This window comes from Uranotaenia lowii, chromosome 3, assembly GCF_029784155.1.
Source record: "Uranotaenia lowii strain MFRU-FL chromosome 3, ASM2978415v1, whole genome shotgun sequence".
NCBI classification, from domain to species: Eukaryota; Metazoa; Arthropoda; class Insecta; order Diptera; family Culicidae; genus Uranotaenia; species Uranotaenia lowii.
This window is the reverse complement of record NC_073693.1, coordinates 172,318,736-172,332,417: the sequence shown is the minus strand read 5'-3', so window position 1 is coordinate 172,332,417 and position 13,682 is coordinate 172,318,736. Positions and strand designations below refer to the sequence as shown.

Here is a 13,682-nt window from a genome sequence, read left to right as displayed (position 1 = left end):
TTGTTCCACTTACATTTCTGTACCCGAATGTACAGAATGCATTCTGCTTTCTGTTCGTTTCTTTTCATTTGTTGATCGGTCAATTTTCGTTATTAAACTTCTTGGTTCGCATTTCATAATGATTTTCGCCAAAACAATAACGATTATGCCGTTTGGAAATGTGATCCGAAAATCAGAAGCGAGCAACGGCTGATTTGAAAAACTGACACAGGTTGTCTATGTGTGCGTCAGTGCGAAAATATTTCTGCGTGGAAATTATTTGCACAGGAGTCTAAATAGGTGCAATTTCCGCAATAATTACTTACTTACTTACTTAATGATCCCGCGCCGATCCTCCGGTGCATAGGGCCGTGGTAAAAGACCTCCACTGTTGACGATCCGGAGCCAGCGTCTTCACCTGGTCCCAGTCAAGATTATCGTCGACAGTTCGGATTTCAGCGGCTAGGCTTCGCCGCCACGAGTTTCTGGGTCTGCCTCTTCTTCGATGTCCTTCTGGATTCCAGTCTAGCGCCTCTCTGCAAATCTCGTTTTCATCTTTTCGCAGCGTGTGCCCGATCCATCTCCACTTACGTTCCCGAATCTCGATTTCTAGCGCCCTTTGATGACACCGGCGATGTAGTTCCTCATTCGAGATCCAGTTGCCAGGCCACCAAGCGCGGATGATGTTCCGCAGGCAGCGGTTTACAAATACTTGCAGTTTTCGCGTCGTCACCGCATATGTGCACCAAGTTTCGCACCCGTACAGCAATACGGACTTGACGTTTGAGTTGAAGATTCGGATTTTTGTTCGTAGAGAGATCTGGCGTGACCGCCAGATGTTTCGGAGACTCGCAAACGCGGGGTAATACCACAATAGATCAACTTTTAATGGTCGCAGTGGACTCTCTCCCCAACAGGAAAAAAAACTTCTTCAATACACAAACCTAGGTGAAAATGGTACAGAAATCCGCCCTAAGTTTTAACTGATCAAAGAATGCAAATCCAGCTTAAAAGAGTTTCAGACGCAATTTTGACGGTCATTTGGGCTTTTGATCCGAAACGGTATTATTATTGAAAATCGGAGCCAAAACTGTAAACTCGTTTTTTGTGAATTTTTGATCCAGAAGTTTTCTAAAATCGCTTTAAAATACTTGTTATACGTAATGAAAGCGGTAAAAACCATATTTATGTACAATAATGTCATAAATCTAATGACATACATATGTATCATAGAAAATGCAAAATTTATTGAAATAGAGTTTTTTTTTAAAACTTTGTATGGAGTCACACCGTAATTTCCTGAGCGTAGTAAAGAGATTCCGTTTGAAATTGCACTCACTCGCCTATAGGTTCTAAGCTATATACATTAGATCGCTGCAAGCTTTGTATGAAAATTTCAAATTTATTCATTTTTACACCTTCCATAACTTTTTATTGATTGTTTTTATTGCCACAAATAGCAATACGAATTTTGATAGCAATTCATTTAGTCCTGAATAAACGCAACGATTTTTCTATTTTGTATGGAAATTTGTATGGGATAGCAAAATTTTTTATTCAAAAATCGCCAGAGATGTACTAAAAATTCAAAAAAAAAATATATCTTTATGTTTTAAATATTCCTTGATTCTTGCAGTACATTTCATGTAAACAAACCTTAAACCTAACTTTACTTCTGAAAAGATATTCGATGTTATGCAAAAAAAAAAATTCAAAATATATATACTTTTTGTAAAAAATCTATCGACTGGTTGGGTAATGAATAAATTTATTTTGCGGTGATTTCAGTCAAGAAAAAAATCTTAAAACTATTCATAAAAAATTTTGGACAATAAAACGAGAAATTTCAACTCCTTGAAAAAGGTATAATAAATGCCAATAATAAATGGTATAATAAACGTCGGATGAAGAAATAAAAATCATTTTAAGATTTTTTCTTGACTGAAATCGCCGAAAATCAATTTATTTATATTTTTTTATTTTAGCGATTTTGACTGTTCATTTAAAACTTGTTTAACCGTAGGATGAAAATAGAAAAAATCGCAAAAAACTGCTTTGCTTAGCCAATGAATTTGTTGACTTACTGAATCTTGACAATAAACATTTCTTGAAATTTATGAAAGCTCTAGCCATCAAAACCTGCCATTTTTTAGATAACTATCATTGAATTCACATTTTTTATTTTTAAATTGTTATAACTTTTTCCTTGAAAAACTTTGTTTCCTCTCATGTTATCAAAAATTAAGCTTCATTTCGAGCTGTTTGGAATTTTCTGGATGATCCAAAACGCAAAAATTTCCATACAAATTTCCATACAAAATTGAAACGCTTTGCGCTATTTCAGGAATCAACCAAATCATCTCAAATTTTACACTGTTGCTTGGTGACCCAAAAGACATCGAAAGCATTGCAGCGGTCTAATAAAAATAAATCGTTGTCTGTCTGTCTATCTGTTCCCTAAAGACTCGGAAACTACTGAACCAATCATCGTAGAAATTGGTATCTGAGGGTTTTTGGGGCCGGAGATGGTTTCTATAAATCTAACAAACACCTCCAACTTAAGGAAGGGGAGCTCCCATACAAAATTTACCTAAAATATGACAAAACTCAAACCATTTTCAAGCGATTTTTATCAAATTTGGTACACAAACGAAATTTATCATGATAAGATGCCCAAGCAACCAAGAGTCACATTTTTTCTTGAATGAAGGCTTTGAAAGTTACATATTGGCTGACAAAGAGAATCAACTGCTCAATTCCCTTGAGTGAACATTATATACTCTTTAATGAACTTGAAAGTTGCAAAAAAGATTAATATGCACGTTGTATGTGACCTATTTTGCCCAATTCCCATGAAGGAACTTAATGTACTCATTAATGAACTTGAAAGCTGCACAGTGACTGATATGTTGTAATGGACTTAAGTCACACAAACGGCACATAAGTGCTCAAAACGTGATTTACTAAGTCAAAAAAGTGCATTGAGGTGCTTTCTTCCTGGCCGGTTGGCTGTCTGGTTTGGCTGGTGCGCTTGCAGGTATGCTACAATATCATATCACCACTTCGAGTTTTAGTTTTAGTAAGAACAACATCTATGCGTGGTCTTAGGGTAGCGTGTTCGATTCTCACCACAAAGGTCAGGGTTCGATCCGAAGCCAGGCAAGTTATTTCAATAAGTAACAAGTAATAAGTTATACTTTAGTGACCATACTGATACGATATATGTAGGAACTGTAGGAAAGAAGCAATTGAGCAGCAAATTGAATAAATCTCGACAAACCACAATTTGACGAGTTTAGAATCCGGTAGCATGGACTGAACATAGTATATAACCAAGGGGAGGGGGGAGCTTACATAATTTTTTATTGCATTATTCAAGAATTTTTCCAGCAAAAAGAACCAAATTCGGCATTGAGGGGTATTTGAGTACGGAAATGCTTCTATGAATATTTGGAAACACTAAGGGGGAGGGAGGGAGGCCTGTCATTTTATTGTTATGGGTTATGGGAGTTCAACATGGAGTGTCATTCTTCCCTACTGGGAGGCCTGCCTTTTAATTTTCAGCATAACTGGAGAGCTGATCGAGCAAATGGAACCCTCCTTTTTTTCAGCGGAGAGATATGTAGGAAGAAGGGGGGGCTTCCATACAATTTTTTTTTTGCATAATTCGAAAACTAATCGAGCAAATATTATAAGAACTCACCGGTTAATCCAATGGGGTAAAAGGAAGGGGGATGGATGGGACTCCCTTAAAAGTTTTTGCATAACTCGTGAACTAAATAACCAAGCAAATGGAACAACACTTGTCATGGGATGGAATTTCAATGCGAGAAATATTTCTATAATGTGGAGAGGGTAGAAAAGGAGGGGGTTGATGTGAAGCTTTAAAACTTATCAACCAATGAAACTAAATTTGATATAGGGTGATTTGCCAATCGTTGTCCCCTAACCCATTGTTGCACAGCATGACTTAAATTGTCAATATTTCAGCTGTTTTTCAACTTTTCCTCAAAAATTATACTGAATCATGTAATTCGGAATGTTTTCTGATGAAATGAGGCTTTTGAGATATTTTATGCTGTTACATGTGTATCTTATGACAGTTTTAATTTTTCTTGTATATTTCGCGCGGTTTTTGTGCTAATTGTTAACAAAATCCTTAACATTCCTTCTACGGAAAATAAGGTTTTACGTCAGAACAAAACATTTTTAGTATCAGTTTTCTATACGAAACGTTTTTTGGACAATTTTAACATAATGGTTTTGAAAAAATATTATGATCCATACATAACCAGAAAAAATGTCGGATCGTGCAACAATCGGTCCGCTCAATCTCCTCTTGCCCCATTGTTGTACATAATTCCGCTGCAAAATTTGTTTGGAAATTTCAAATTTATAAATTGTTTGCCGCCAAATACTTTGTTTAGTTGTTTTAACAGCCAAAACTAGCAATAAAATTTTTGGAAGCGATTGATAAAGTCCTGAATTATAACAAGGAGACTTGTACGGAAAAAATGCAAATTTTTATTCAAAAACCATCAGAGCTAACCGCTGGCGTTACAACGCCAGGATAACAACCGGAACGTTTTATATTAAGTTAAGAGGCGACGATAATGTAGTCAATAGACAAAGGGATTCATTAAATTTTAAAACTGCTTACGACCCTGTCATTGCTAAATTAACACAGACACTGACAAACAAATGTAAACGAAAAACAAAACAAACTGTCCAAAATCAAAGTAGTTTAGACGATGGCCAGTAATTTGTAAGTTCCAATTAAAAATTAAAATTAAGATTGAATGTTTAAAGAAAAATATAATTTTAGAGTCAACTGAAGAGGAGCGAAAGCCAGAGTAGCTCGAAACGTCTGGACAACTGGTAAAAATTGGTTTTTTATATTAAAACTCGCCGAAAAAAGTCGATAAAATCCAAGAGCAAACATTCGCGGCGATAAATCCAAATTCAAAACCAATAATTAAAAACAAATTTAATTTCAAACTTATTTGAATTTCTTGGATATGCGGAAATTTCTCCTTCCATACAAATTGTCATACAAAATTGAATACGTTCATCGACTATATACATGCAACTAAAACAACTCGTATTGTCTATTGATATGACATTTTTTCTGAATAAGTGGAGATTTACGTTTAACTAGTAATTTTATTAATTTCTGTACTCCAATTAATTATTCTCCACTCGGAATTTTCATATTTTTTGCATTCAATGTTGATTTTAAATAATTAATTCAATAATTCAAAGACACTTTATATTTCCATAAGTTTTTTTTTCAACGGTAAAATCTAAAAATTGAAGTTTTGAAATTTTTAAACTCGTTGAAAAAACATATGTATGTATGAAAGTCGGGCAACTTTGTCTGAAAATTGTCAAAGTCACCTCAACTGCAATGGCTTTGAGAGACTACTTTTTTATCAGATTTATTTTGAAATCTTTTATCCCGACCATTCACTCAACATTTTATGCAAAAAATCTAAAAATTATTCTAGAGAAATCTGTTTCTCAAATTTCGAGACGACAAATCTTAAAGAATTGTATTCCATGTCATCAGCGATCCCCTTGATATTGCTAATAATATTGTCAAAATATTGTACAGTAGGAAAACTACGACCCTTATTCCCAAAAATTCGAAGTCGAAGGTTGGAAAACCCGAAATATTAATTATCTGATGTGCAGAAATTCGAATCTGTCGTCGAGTTGCCGTCACTGAAGACATCTAAGTGAAGCTTTATTTGGCCCTTATCATCCAGAGAAATAAACAGTCATAGTTTTGTGAAACTTAATTTGATCCAAACAGTTTTTCAGCCGGAAAACTCTTGGGAAACATTTCTATGTTATGTGTTTGTTTCCTGAAGATTGATGAAATGCTACTGAGGTTACATTAATTACAAATAAACCCACTTACATGAAAAAAATATTTAAATCAATTAACTTTTTGAAAAGATAAATTCTTATTATATATCATATTATCAAAATTGTATATCAGGAGCCTAAAGAAGTCAAACGATCTGAAACTTCGGGCGTGGTTGTGTCCATTTTCAAGTTTTATGTAAAAATCGATCGATTTCCAATTCAATCCTAAAGCAATTGTTCTATAAAATCACATCTTCTTCATAGGGGTAAAAGCATAACAGATAACGTTCTTTAATCTTTTCAACTGTAAATAGGCACTCAAAAATTAAGCATTAAATATCTTTTAGTTAATTCTATGAGAATTTGAAGACATAAAATTTTATGTTGGTAGGACATATAAGAAATACAATTGTGCATTGGACGGTTTATATAAAAGACAACCCCCCCCCCCTCTCTCAAAAGGGGCCGTCACCATATTAGATTTTGAACTAGATTTTCTCATAATGAGCTTTGTAGCAAATATCAGCCTCATCGACCACATGGTGGCTGAGCATTAAGAAGATTTTTAAAATGTGCAACCATTGGAAAAAATCGGACAACATTATGCACGACGTTAAATTTGCCTGAGCAACTATTGGGCACTGACAAGCTGTTTCAAATGATTTTTTATATTTTTATGTCACTATTTTCAAACACTTGAACTTTTGGATCTTGTTGACCAATCCTGCAAGAGTGCATCAACAAAAAAAATCGAGTGAATTTGTTTGAAATGACTGAAATACAGCATAAAATCCAAAATCATGTGCTTAGCTGTGCAACGATTGGCAAATCACCCTAGGAGGTTTTATGAGTACGAAATGATCAAATGATTATTTGAGACTCCGACCTCCTTTTATTAAGGGGTGGGGGATTGGAAGGACATGAACCTCCCTTACCAGTTTTTTTTTGGCATGAATTGAGAATATATCAAGCAAAAGGAAACATATTTTGTAGGGTAAGTTGTTTGCGTACGAATAATTGGATACCCTCCTTTCTCAGGAAAACTCTTATCAAACAAATGGAGCCAAATGTGGCATGCATCTAACGTTTTTAAGATACTTAAAATATTTCTACGGTATAGTTCGTGAGCCCTTCCCGCATTGGAAAGGGGAGAGGGGGGGGGGGGGGGGGATTTATATCAATTATATAATTTACCAACTTATGAGCTTATAGAAACAGAATACAAATTTCAGATCTTCAAAACAAATTTAGAAATTTAGAGATCAAATTTCAGAAAATGACTATCTTTAGGCAAATTCCCATACAAAAATATCTAGTAGGTTATTTTTAACAGCGTTTGCAAAGTGATGCAATTTAATTTGAGTCACCCTTTATACGTCTCTTGAGTCTTGATTCTCAACTTATCTGTTTAGAATTTATATTAATCGAAACCTTTTATCGAAACAAAATAAATGTATTCCCAGACAATCCTTAGCTACAATACAATTATTTATTAAGTCCAAATTAAAAACCGATGCTCAGAAAAAAGCATAGTAAATATCTAAATTGAAGTTAGAAGCAAAACATTCTTCTGAAGTGTTCAAATGATGCAGATCGACAACAAGTTAGAAAAATAGATACCTACTTTAGAAAATTCGTAAAAAGTTTTTGTATTTTAAGAATTCAATGAGAAAAGTAGGCGATCATGCGTTTTTTCTTCGTCCGCAAAAGTTTTGTTTAAATTGACTTTTAGTTACAAAAATTGAAGTTAAACGACGAAGAAGTGCAACGACCACTGCGGTTTATCATTGGAGTGATTACCGGAAGGCCAGGGGTTATTTTCTCAATAAAATTGGTAAGGAATTTCATTTTGAGTTCCTTCCCGGAAAAATGTAGTGTTTCTGGCCGATGGCTGCTGGTGATCGGAGTTGAAAAATTTCGAAGTCTTTTTATATCATGTTGTTTTGCTCGAGTTCAGCCAAGTTTCTTCTGTCACGTTAACAGCCAACCCTCTAAAAGGTGTTTGATAGGGAGGAATGGCGACATCTAAAAGTGACGGAAATAATTTCTTCGACAAGATTTGTTACGAGTCAGTGATTAGTTAAGTGTCCATAAATTTTCACCAACACCCAGAGTTCAATTTTTTTCTGGTTGTTACATGTGAGCTATTGATAACATGCTAAGCTTTTCGTGGCTTGCTACGATTGCTGATATGTAAGAAAAATCTGGAAAACAAAGGTTCTGTGAAAGTAATGAAATTTTGACAAGGACCTGAGAAGAATTGACAAGGATTTCTAGTAAAAACAATTGTTATAAACAGTTGTCTGCACGAAATAACCAACATAAAAATTCTTGCTTGCTTTTAACATGTGATTATCTGTTCGAATTGGCGTCAAACTTTGGAAGTTTCGGGTGAGATCAATCCATTTAATTTTCCTCATTTCAACTTTACAAATAAGTTGACACTTTAGGTATTTCTTATTTAATCATAAGAAGCGTTTGGCAGGGAACTCCACGCTTCATCCCTCCCTCGATCCTGTATCTTTTGCGCTTTCATCACATGGTTGGCCTGGCCGTAATAGTATCTGCAATGCATGTTCCATGTATGAGACACTATGTTGAAAAGAAAAATGAGAAACACAAGTTTTGCATTTTCCAGGATGCATACAAGTTTTGGCCATGTTGGTATAAGAAGAAGAAAAAGTATTTCAAAAATTTAATAATGTCACGTAGACTTTTCAATCCACTATTCAAACTTCTCTTCTCTAACTGAAATAACTACAATGGTTGATTGATTGAAAAATTATGATTTTTACGCCACGTTACATTTGGTCGTGACTGGCGTACCTGAATCAACTAAGTGAATTTTTTTCTTGACCATTTAATAGCTGATTTTCTAACAGCTTTTTCAAGCTTGTTTTTAGTTTAGATCTTATATTACGTAAAAAATTAAGAATGCGACTGAATATTCTATGAGTATCATAATTTATGTAGCTACCTACGTTAGAAGTTTTATGAAACTATAAATTTCATACAGTTTTTTTTAATCAGAGAAGGTATAGAGAATTCATTCCGGAGGGTTAAATAGAAACTCCTTAAATTTGTAAGCGTAAAAGAATAGAGACAATTGAGGGTTTTCGAGCAAGGTTGCCGAAAAAAATTCTGTGTTTTTGAGAAAAATAATTCTGACTTTCTGTGATTTTACCAAAAAAATTCTGTGATGAATTTCTGTGACGGTATTTCCTTGAATATCATAGAAAATTCATGAAAAATAGGGTGTCTTATACATTTTAGTTGGGCAAAATCAATTACCATTACCAATCCTATCATACTTTACTGATTCAAAGTAAGAAATCTTAATTTGATACTGTCAAAAAAAATATAGTTTCGGAAATCCATTCAAAATTTAGAAATTCTGTGAAATCTGTGAAAATTTCAAAATTCTGTGTTCTGTGACACAGATTCTGTGATGAAAATTTGCTCAAAATTCTGTGAAATTACAGATTTTTCTGTGATTTCGGCAACCTTGTTTTCGAGTGTTTTTTGTTCTCGGTTTGTTCATCGCATTGCTACTGGAGTGAAAACTAAAACAAAAGACAACTAAAACTTAACTTTACAAAAAAAAATGGATAATTTTAGAGAAACAGTGTTCTAAAAGTTGATTACTTCCGTACTAAAATAAGAAAAAAAGCAATAACTCTACCTCACAAAGTGAAAATATTTGAGTAGTAATATTTATTGATGGTCTTCATTAGCTCGCCTCTTGTTGACAGTCTCTTATCTGTTTATCAGTGATAAACTGAATAAGTAACTCTTGTTGCTTCTTGTGGATGTGAATCAATATGTAGGTAGGTAGTAAAATTTGTAACACTGATAAACTGATATAACTCTGAACCACATTTTCATCAACCAAAGGTTCGTGTCTTAACTGCTTAGTAAGTGAATAATACACTTGTTGTGATGGGGCGCTAGCATTCAAAAATTAACCCACGTGTTCTAATGACACGTAGAAAAATATATAGAAATTTCCTTATCTACCAAGCATTTTTAGCCTGCTTGAATTTTTCTGCGTGCAAAAGTATAAGTTGCTATGGTGTTCAATTTTTGTTATGTTTACCTCCCAGTGAAAAAAGGTCCCGATGGTTGAAATGTACTAGATTCATTGAGCTTTGAAATTTGAGGAACAAAATTTGAAACGTGCCTACATATGAAAATCAGTTCTTCATATTGAAAAAAACTATTCCAATTATTAGGATATTAGAATTTGAAAAATAACTTCATAATATAATTGAATTAAAGTTCAACAGTTTTTACGAATTAAATTTAGCAAATGAATAAAAGTTATAGATTTAAAGACTTTCAAAGCGAAAAAAACGCAGTTTTTTAAAAAAGGATCTTCTGGTGAACGATTTAGTCTATGCATTTTATTAGAAAATATACTATTTAGATCATCTTAAATTTCTTCAAATTTTCCCTCTGGATAAAATTTTTAAAAGAGCTTAAACACCTTTTGAACAGGAATAGAATTGAACCGATACATTGAAATTAAAATTTAAATTATCTGAGTTACATAACTATTCTTAAAAAATATTTTCGTATTGTTTAATAAAAATTGAATGATTTACGAAAAAAATCGAAATTTAGCTATTGGTATCATTACATGATCGGGTAACGAAGCTTAGGGAATGATAAGATAGTTGGCGCCAGGAGCTCTGGGCGATGAATATTTTTCTCCTAAGCAGGGGAAGTTAAATCAGCTTATCAGTGTTTGTAATACCCCCAGACACATTAAAGAAGAATTTATTTTAAAAAAAATACAGCAAGTTTTCGATGCGTTCGTTTTGTCACTCACAAGTCGTATACAAAATTCCAAACCGAATGGGAAAACTTGCTCCCGCTGTGCACCAAAGCTAGTGGAACGATGTCAATGGACCTAAAATTGTCATTCCGTCTCAACTGGTTCCGTGAAGATGGCACCGGTTTACTACTATAATACATACTAGCCTATATTTCTCTTCACTCGAGTCGAGAGTGAGCGACAGGAAATTGGCCTAACTATTTAATGAAACGGGAGAAAGTGGAAATATATTGCGAATTAAGAAGGCGTGCTAATTGCTATCTTTCAGCAAGCGAAACGCACTCCTTTCGTAGCAGCAGCAGAAGCTAGCGAAAGATTTTCCTTTCGGAAATTGAAGAAACTGAAACTGAAGGCTAGAGATAGCGAATCCAATTTTCTTTGGGAAAGTTTGTTCGGGAAAGAGGAATGCAAACAAAAGATTTTTTCGGTTGTACTTACCCTATCTAAAATGCCTATATTTAAGTAAAAACATATTAGAAATATGTTCCATCCTATCCATAAGAGGTTCCATAAGGAATACTGGAAAGAAAACAAAAACAGAAAACAAACATAAGTCACACATTTGATCAACTTGGAAGAATATAGCTGTCGCACACTCACCGTTATTAGGTATTTTGGACGATACTGATAGGCACCGAAAAATCCGAATATCACAAATATTATGTGGAAGAAGTTCGCCAGGATCGGGGCCCACATGTACCCGAGGAAGTCGAACACCTGCCGCTCGATGACGAATAACTGCAATTAAACGGGAAAGAAGATGATAAAAGACTCATTAGCAAAACGAAATTACGTTCTATTAGTTTAAGAGGGAGCGTTCTTCTTCCGATAATGGCTCGGTCGATGTCGTAACATTTTGTATTGAGTAGAGACGACTATGCATACGGGAGATATAATTCTTTATTGATTCGTGTGCTGTGTTGAAATGAATTTAAAAGGGAAAGGTATAATTCAATAATCAATTTATAAAACGATCATAATCGAACAAAAAAAAACAATTTACTAGTTTAATTGAGTCCTAAAACGGAATAAAATAATTCCTGACGAAGATTCATTTAGACACTGCACGCTGTTGTTATTCCCTTTAGTTGGAAATTTAAATTGAAGAGCTTTTTTTTCTGACACACCAGTTCAAAATCCGGGTTCAATCAAAACGTAATTATGATCTATAGGACGCAGATAATTGTGGTTGGCGACAGGCGGCAATTTTTGTTGAGCAGGTTTATTTTAAACACGAAATAAATTGGTCTATTAATTATAAATTATCATTAATGAATTCAATGCTACGACGCTGCGTGTATGTAAGAGGCAACGATAACTGTGCAGAAAATGGGAAACACACTTGTTCCTTTTCCCAGGAAGGAGCTGCACACATTATAAACACAATTTTGTGTACACAATTAAAGCTCGCCAGACAGATTTTAAATACTTCGTAGGTAAGATTTTGGATTTCTTTCCTACTATGTGTAGGTATACATGTAAAATATGATTAGAGGGCATCACTTTGCTTCTAAGTATATTTTTTTCAGAATTTTTTACTGTGTACATAACTGACCTATATTAATTAAAAGGTCGAACTGATACGGAATAATTTGGAAATTCACAATGCGTGCTTACTAACAAATGAGGTTCTTGCACCTGAATGTTTGTATGAACCAACTCGACTCTATGGTTGATAGTAGGTTAGTTGAAATGCAAAATAATGCAAATCTGCACTGACGAGGCAGAACTTTAAATGCAGAAACAGTATGATTAAGTTCGTATTTACATTTGTTCTTTTTATAGAATGGGTAGTAAATCACCACGGGGCGCCACTAATCAGCTTATTTAGTCGTAAAAATCCACATCCAAAAAAAAATTTAAACTACAGCACGCTGCAAACTTAAGTCTAATAAAGTCATGACTGTGATTTAGCTCTGGTTTATATCATACAACCTGACAATGCACAATGCGTGGGAATTTTTCGCACGATTTTATTATTTTCATATTCCGCTCCAGCTTACAGACAGTCAGTCAGGCAGTCGGAGTTCGGGGTCTGGTAGTCATGTCGCCCGGCCATAAAGCGGTATTGTATTATTATCATTTTTTTTGCTTCTGTCGTTTTGCTGAGTCTACGAAGGGGCGAGGAGGCGCGATTTCCTCACGCAGCAACACGAAATGACCCGGTTAAGTTACGACAACACATTGCAGCAAAGTCAAGTTTAGTGAACTGTCAGCTGATTCTGCTGAACTGAAGGGCGGGTGCGTCGTTTCAAGGGCGAGTTTTATTTTGGGATGGGTCGTTATTTATAAATGTTTCAGAACCCTTGGTTACAGCTTTAAACTTGGGATCCCAAAAAAGGACAGAATTTTACTTCCTCTAATAGATTTTCTGGCAGAGGCATATTTATGTTAGATTTACGCTCTACCTCAACCTGTGCTATTCGAGAGAAGAAATTTCATGATTTACGTGAAACTATGGCTTGTATGGCAAATGTTGCTTTTTATTTCAAACAAGAGTGATATTTCATTTCATACTCATTACATTTTCCTTGATTAATGAAATAGTAATCGAAATATTTACACATGATTAAAACCGTAAAGTTGTGGCCACAAAATTTTACAAGTTCAAAGCTTATGTTCTCAAAAACATTTATCAAAAATAGTTTAAGGTTGTAAGTGAAGGTTACAAAATGACTTAAAATGGTGATTTTTTTTTAAACAATGAAAACACGAACGGGGGGAATGGTTGGTGGTCGCTTGGCATAGGTTATAGGGTTCTGTATATTGCCATTTATGGCTTTTTTATGGCGTCGGTCCTAACCGAAAGTTTCAAGCGATATGTACATTAGACTGAGTCGATTTGGGATCATTTTTGAATTTCTCAAACCCTGGGGTCTAAAAAGCTTCGTTTTGGCTCAAAACTCATCCATGATTTTAGGCAGAGTTTTTAAGTAACGTTTACATGAGTAAATTTGAACTTTTAGGTTTGTATGGAAAAAACGAATACCTATTT

The 13,682-nt window shown here is 34.4% G+C and overlaps 1 protein-coding gene across 2 annotated transcripts in view; it reads right to left on the bottom strand.

The window, feature by feature from the left end:
- LOC129755128 (sodium/potassium-transporting ATPase subunit beta-1-interacting protein) overlaps window positions 1-13,682 on the bottom strand; it is a 197,072-nt gene that overhangs the window by 58,744 nt on the left and 124,646 nt on the right. For both annotated transcript variants that reach the window (XM_055751468.1, XM_055751467.1), the window contains exons 2-3: window positions 11,288-11,425; window positions 11,126-11,206 (exon numbers count right to left, since the gene is read on the bottom strand). In XM_055751468.1, coding sequence (XP_055607443.1) covers window positions 11,126-11,206; window positions 11,288-11,425 — 219 coding nt within the window. The remainder of the gene's footprint in view (window positions 1-11,125; window positions 11,207-11,287; window positions 11,426-13,682) is intronic.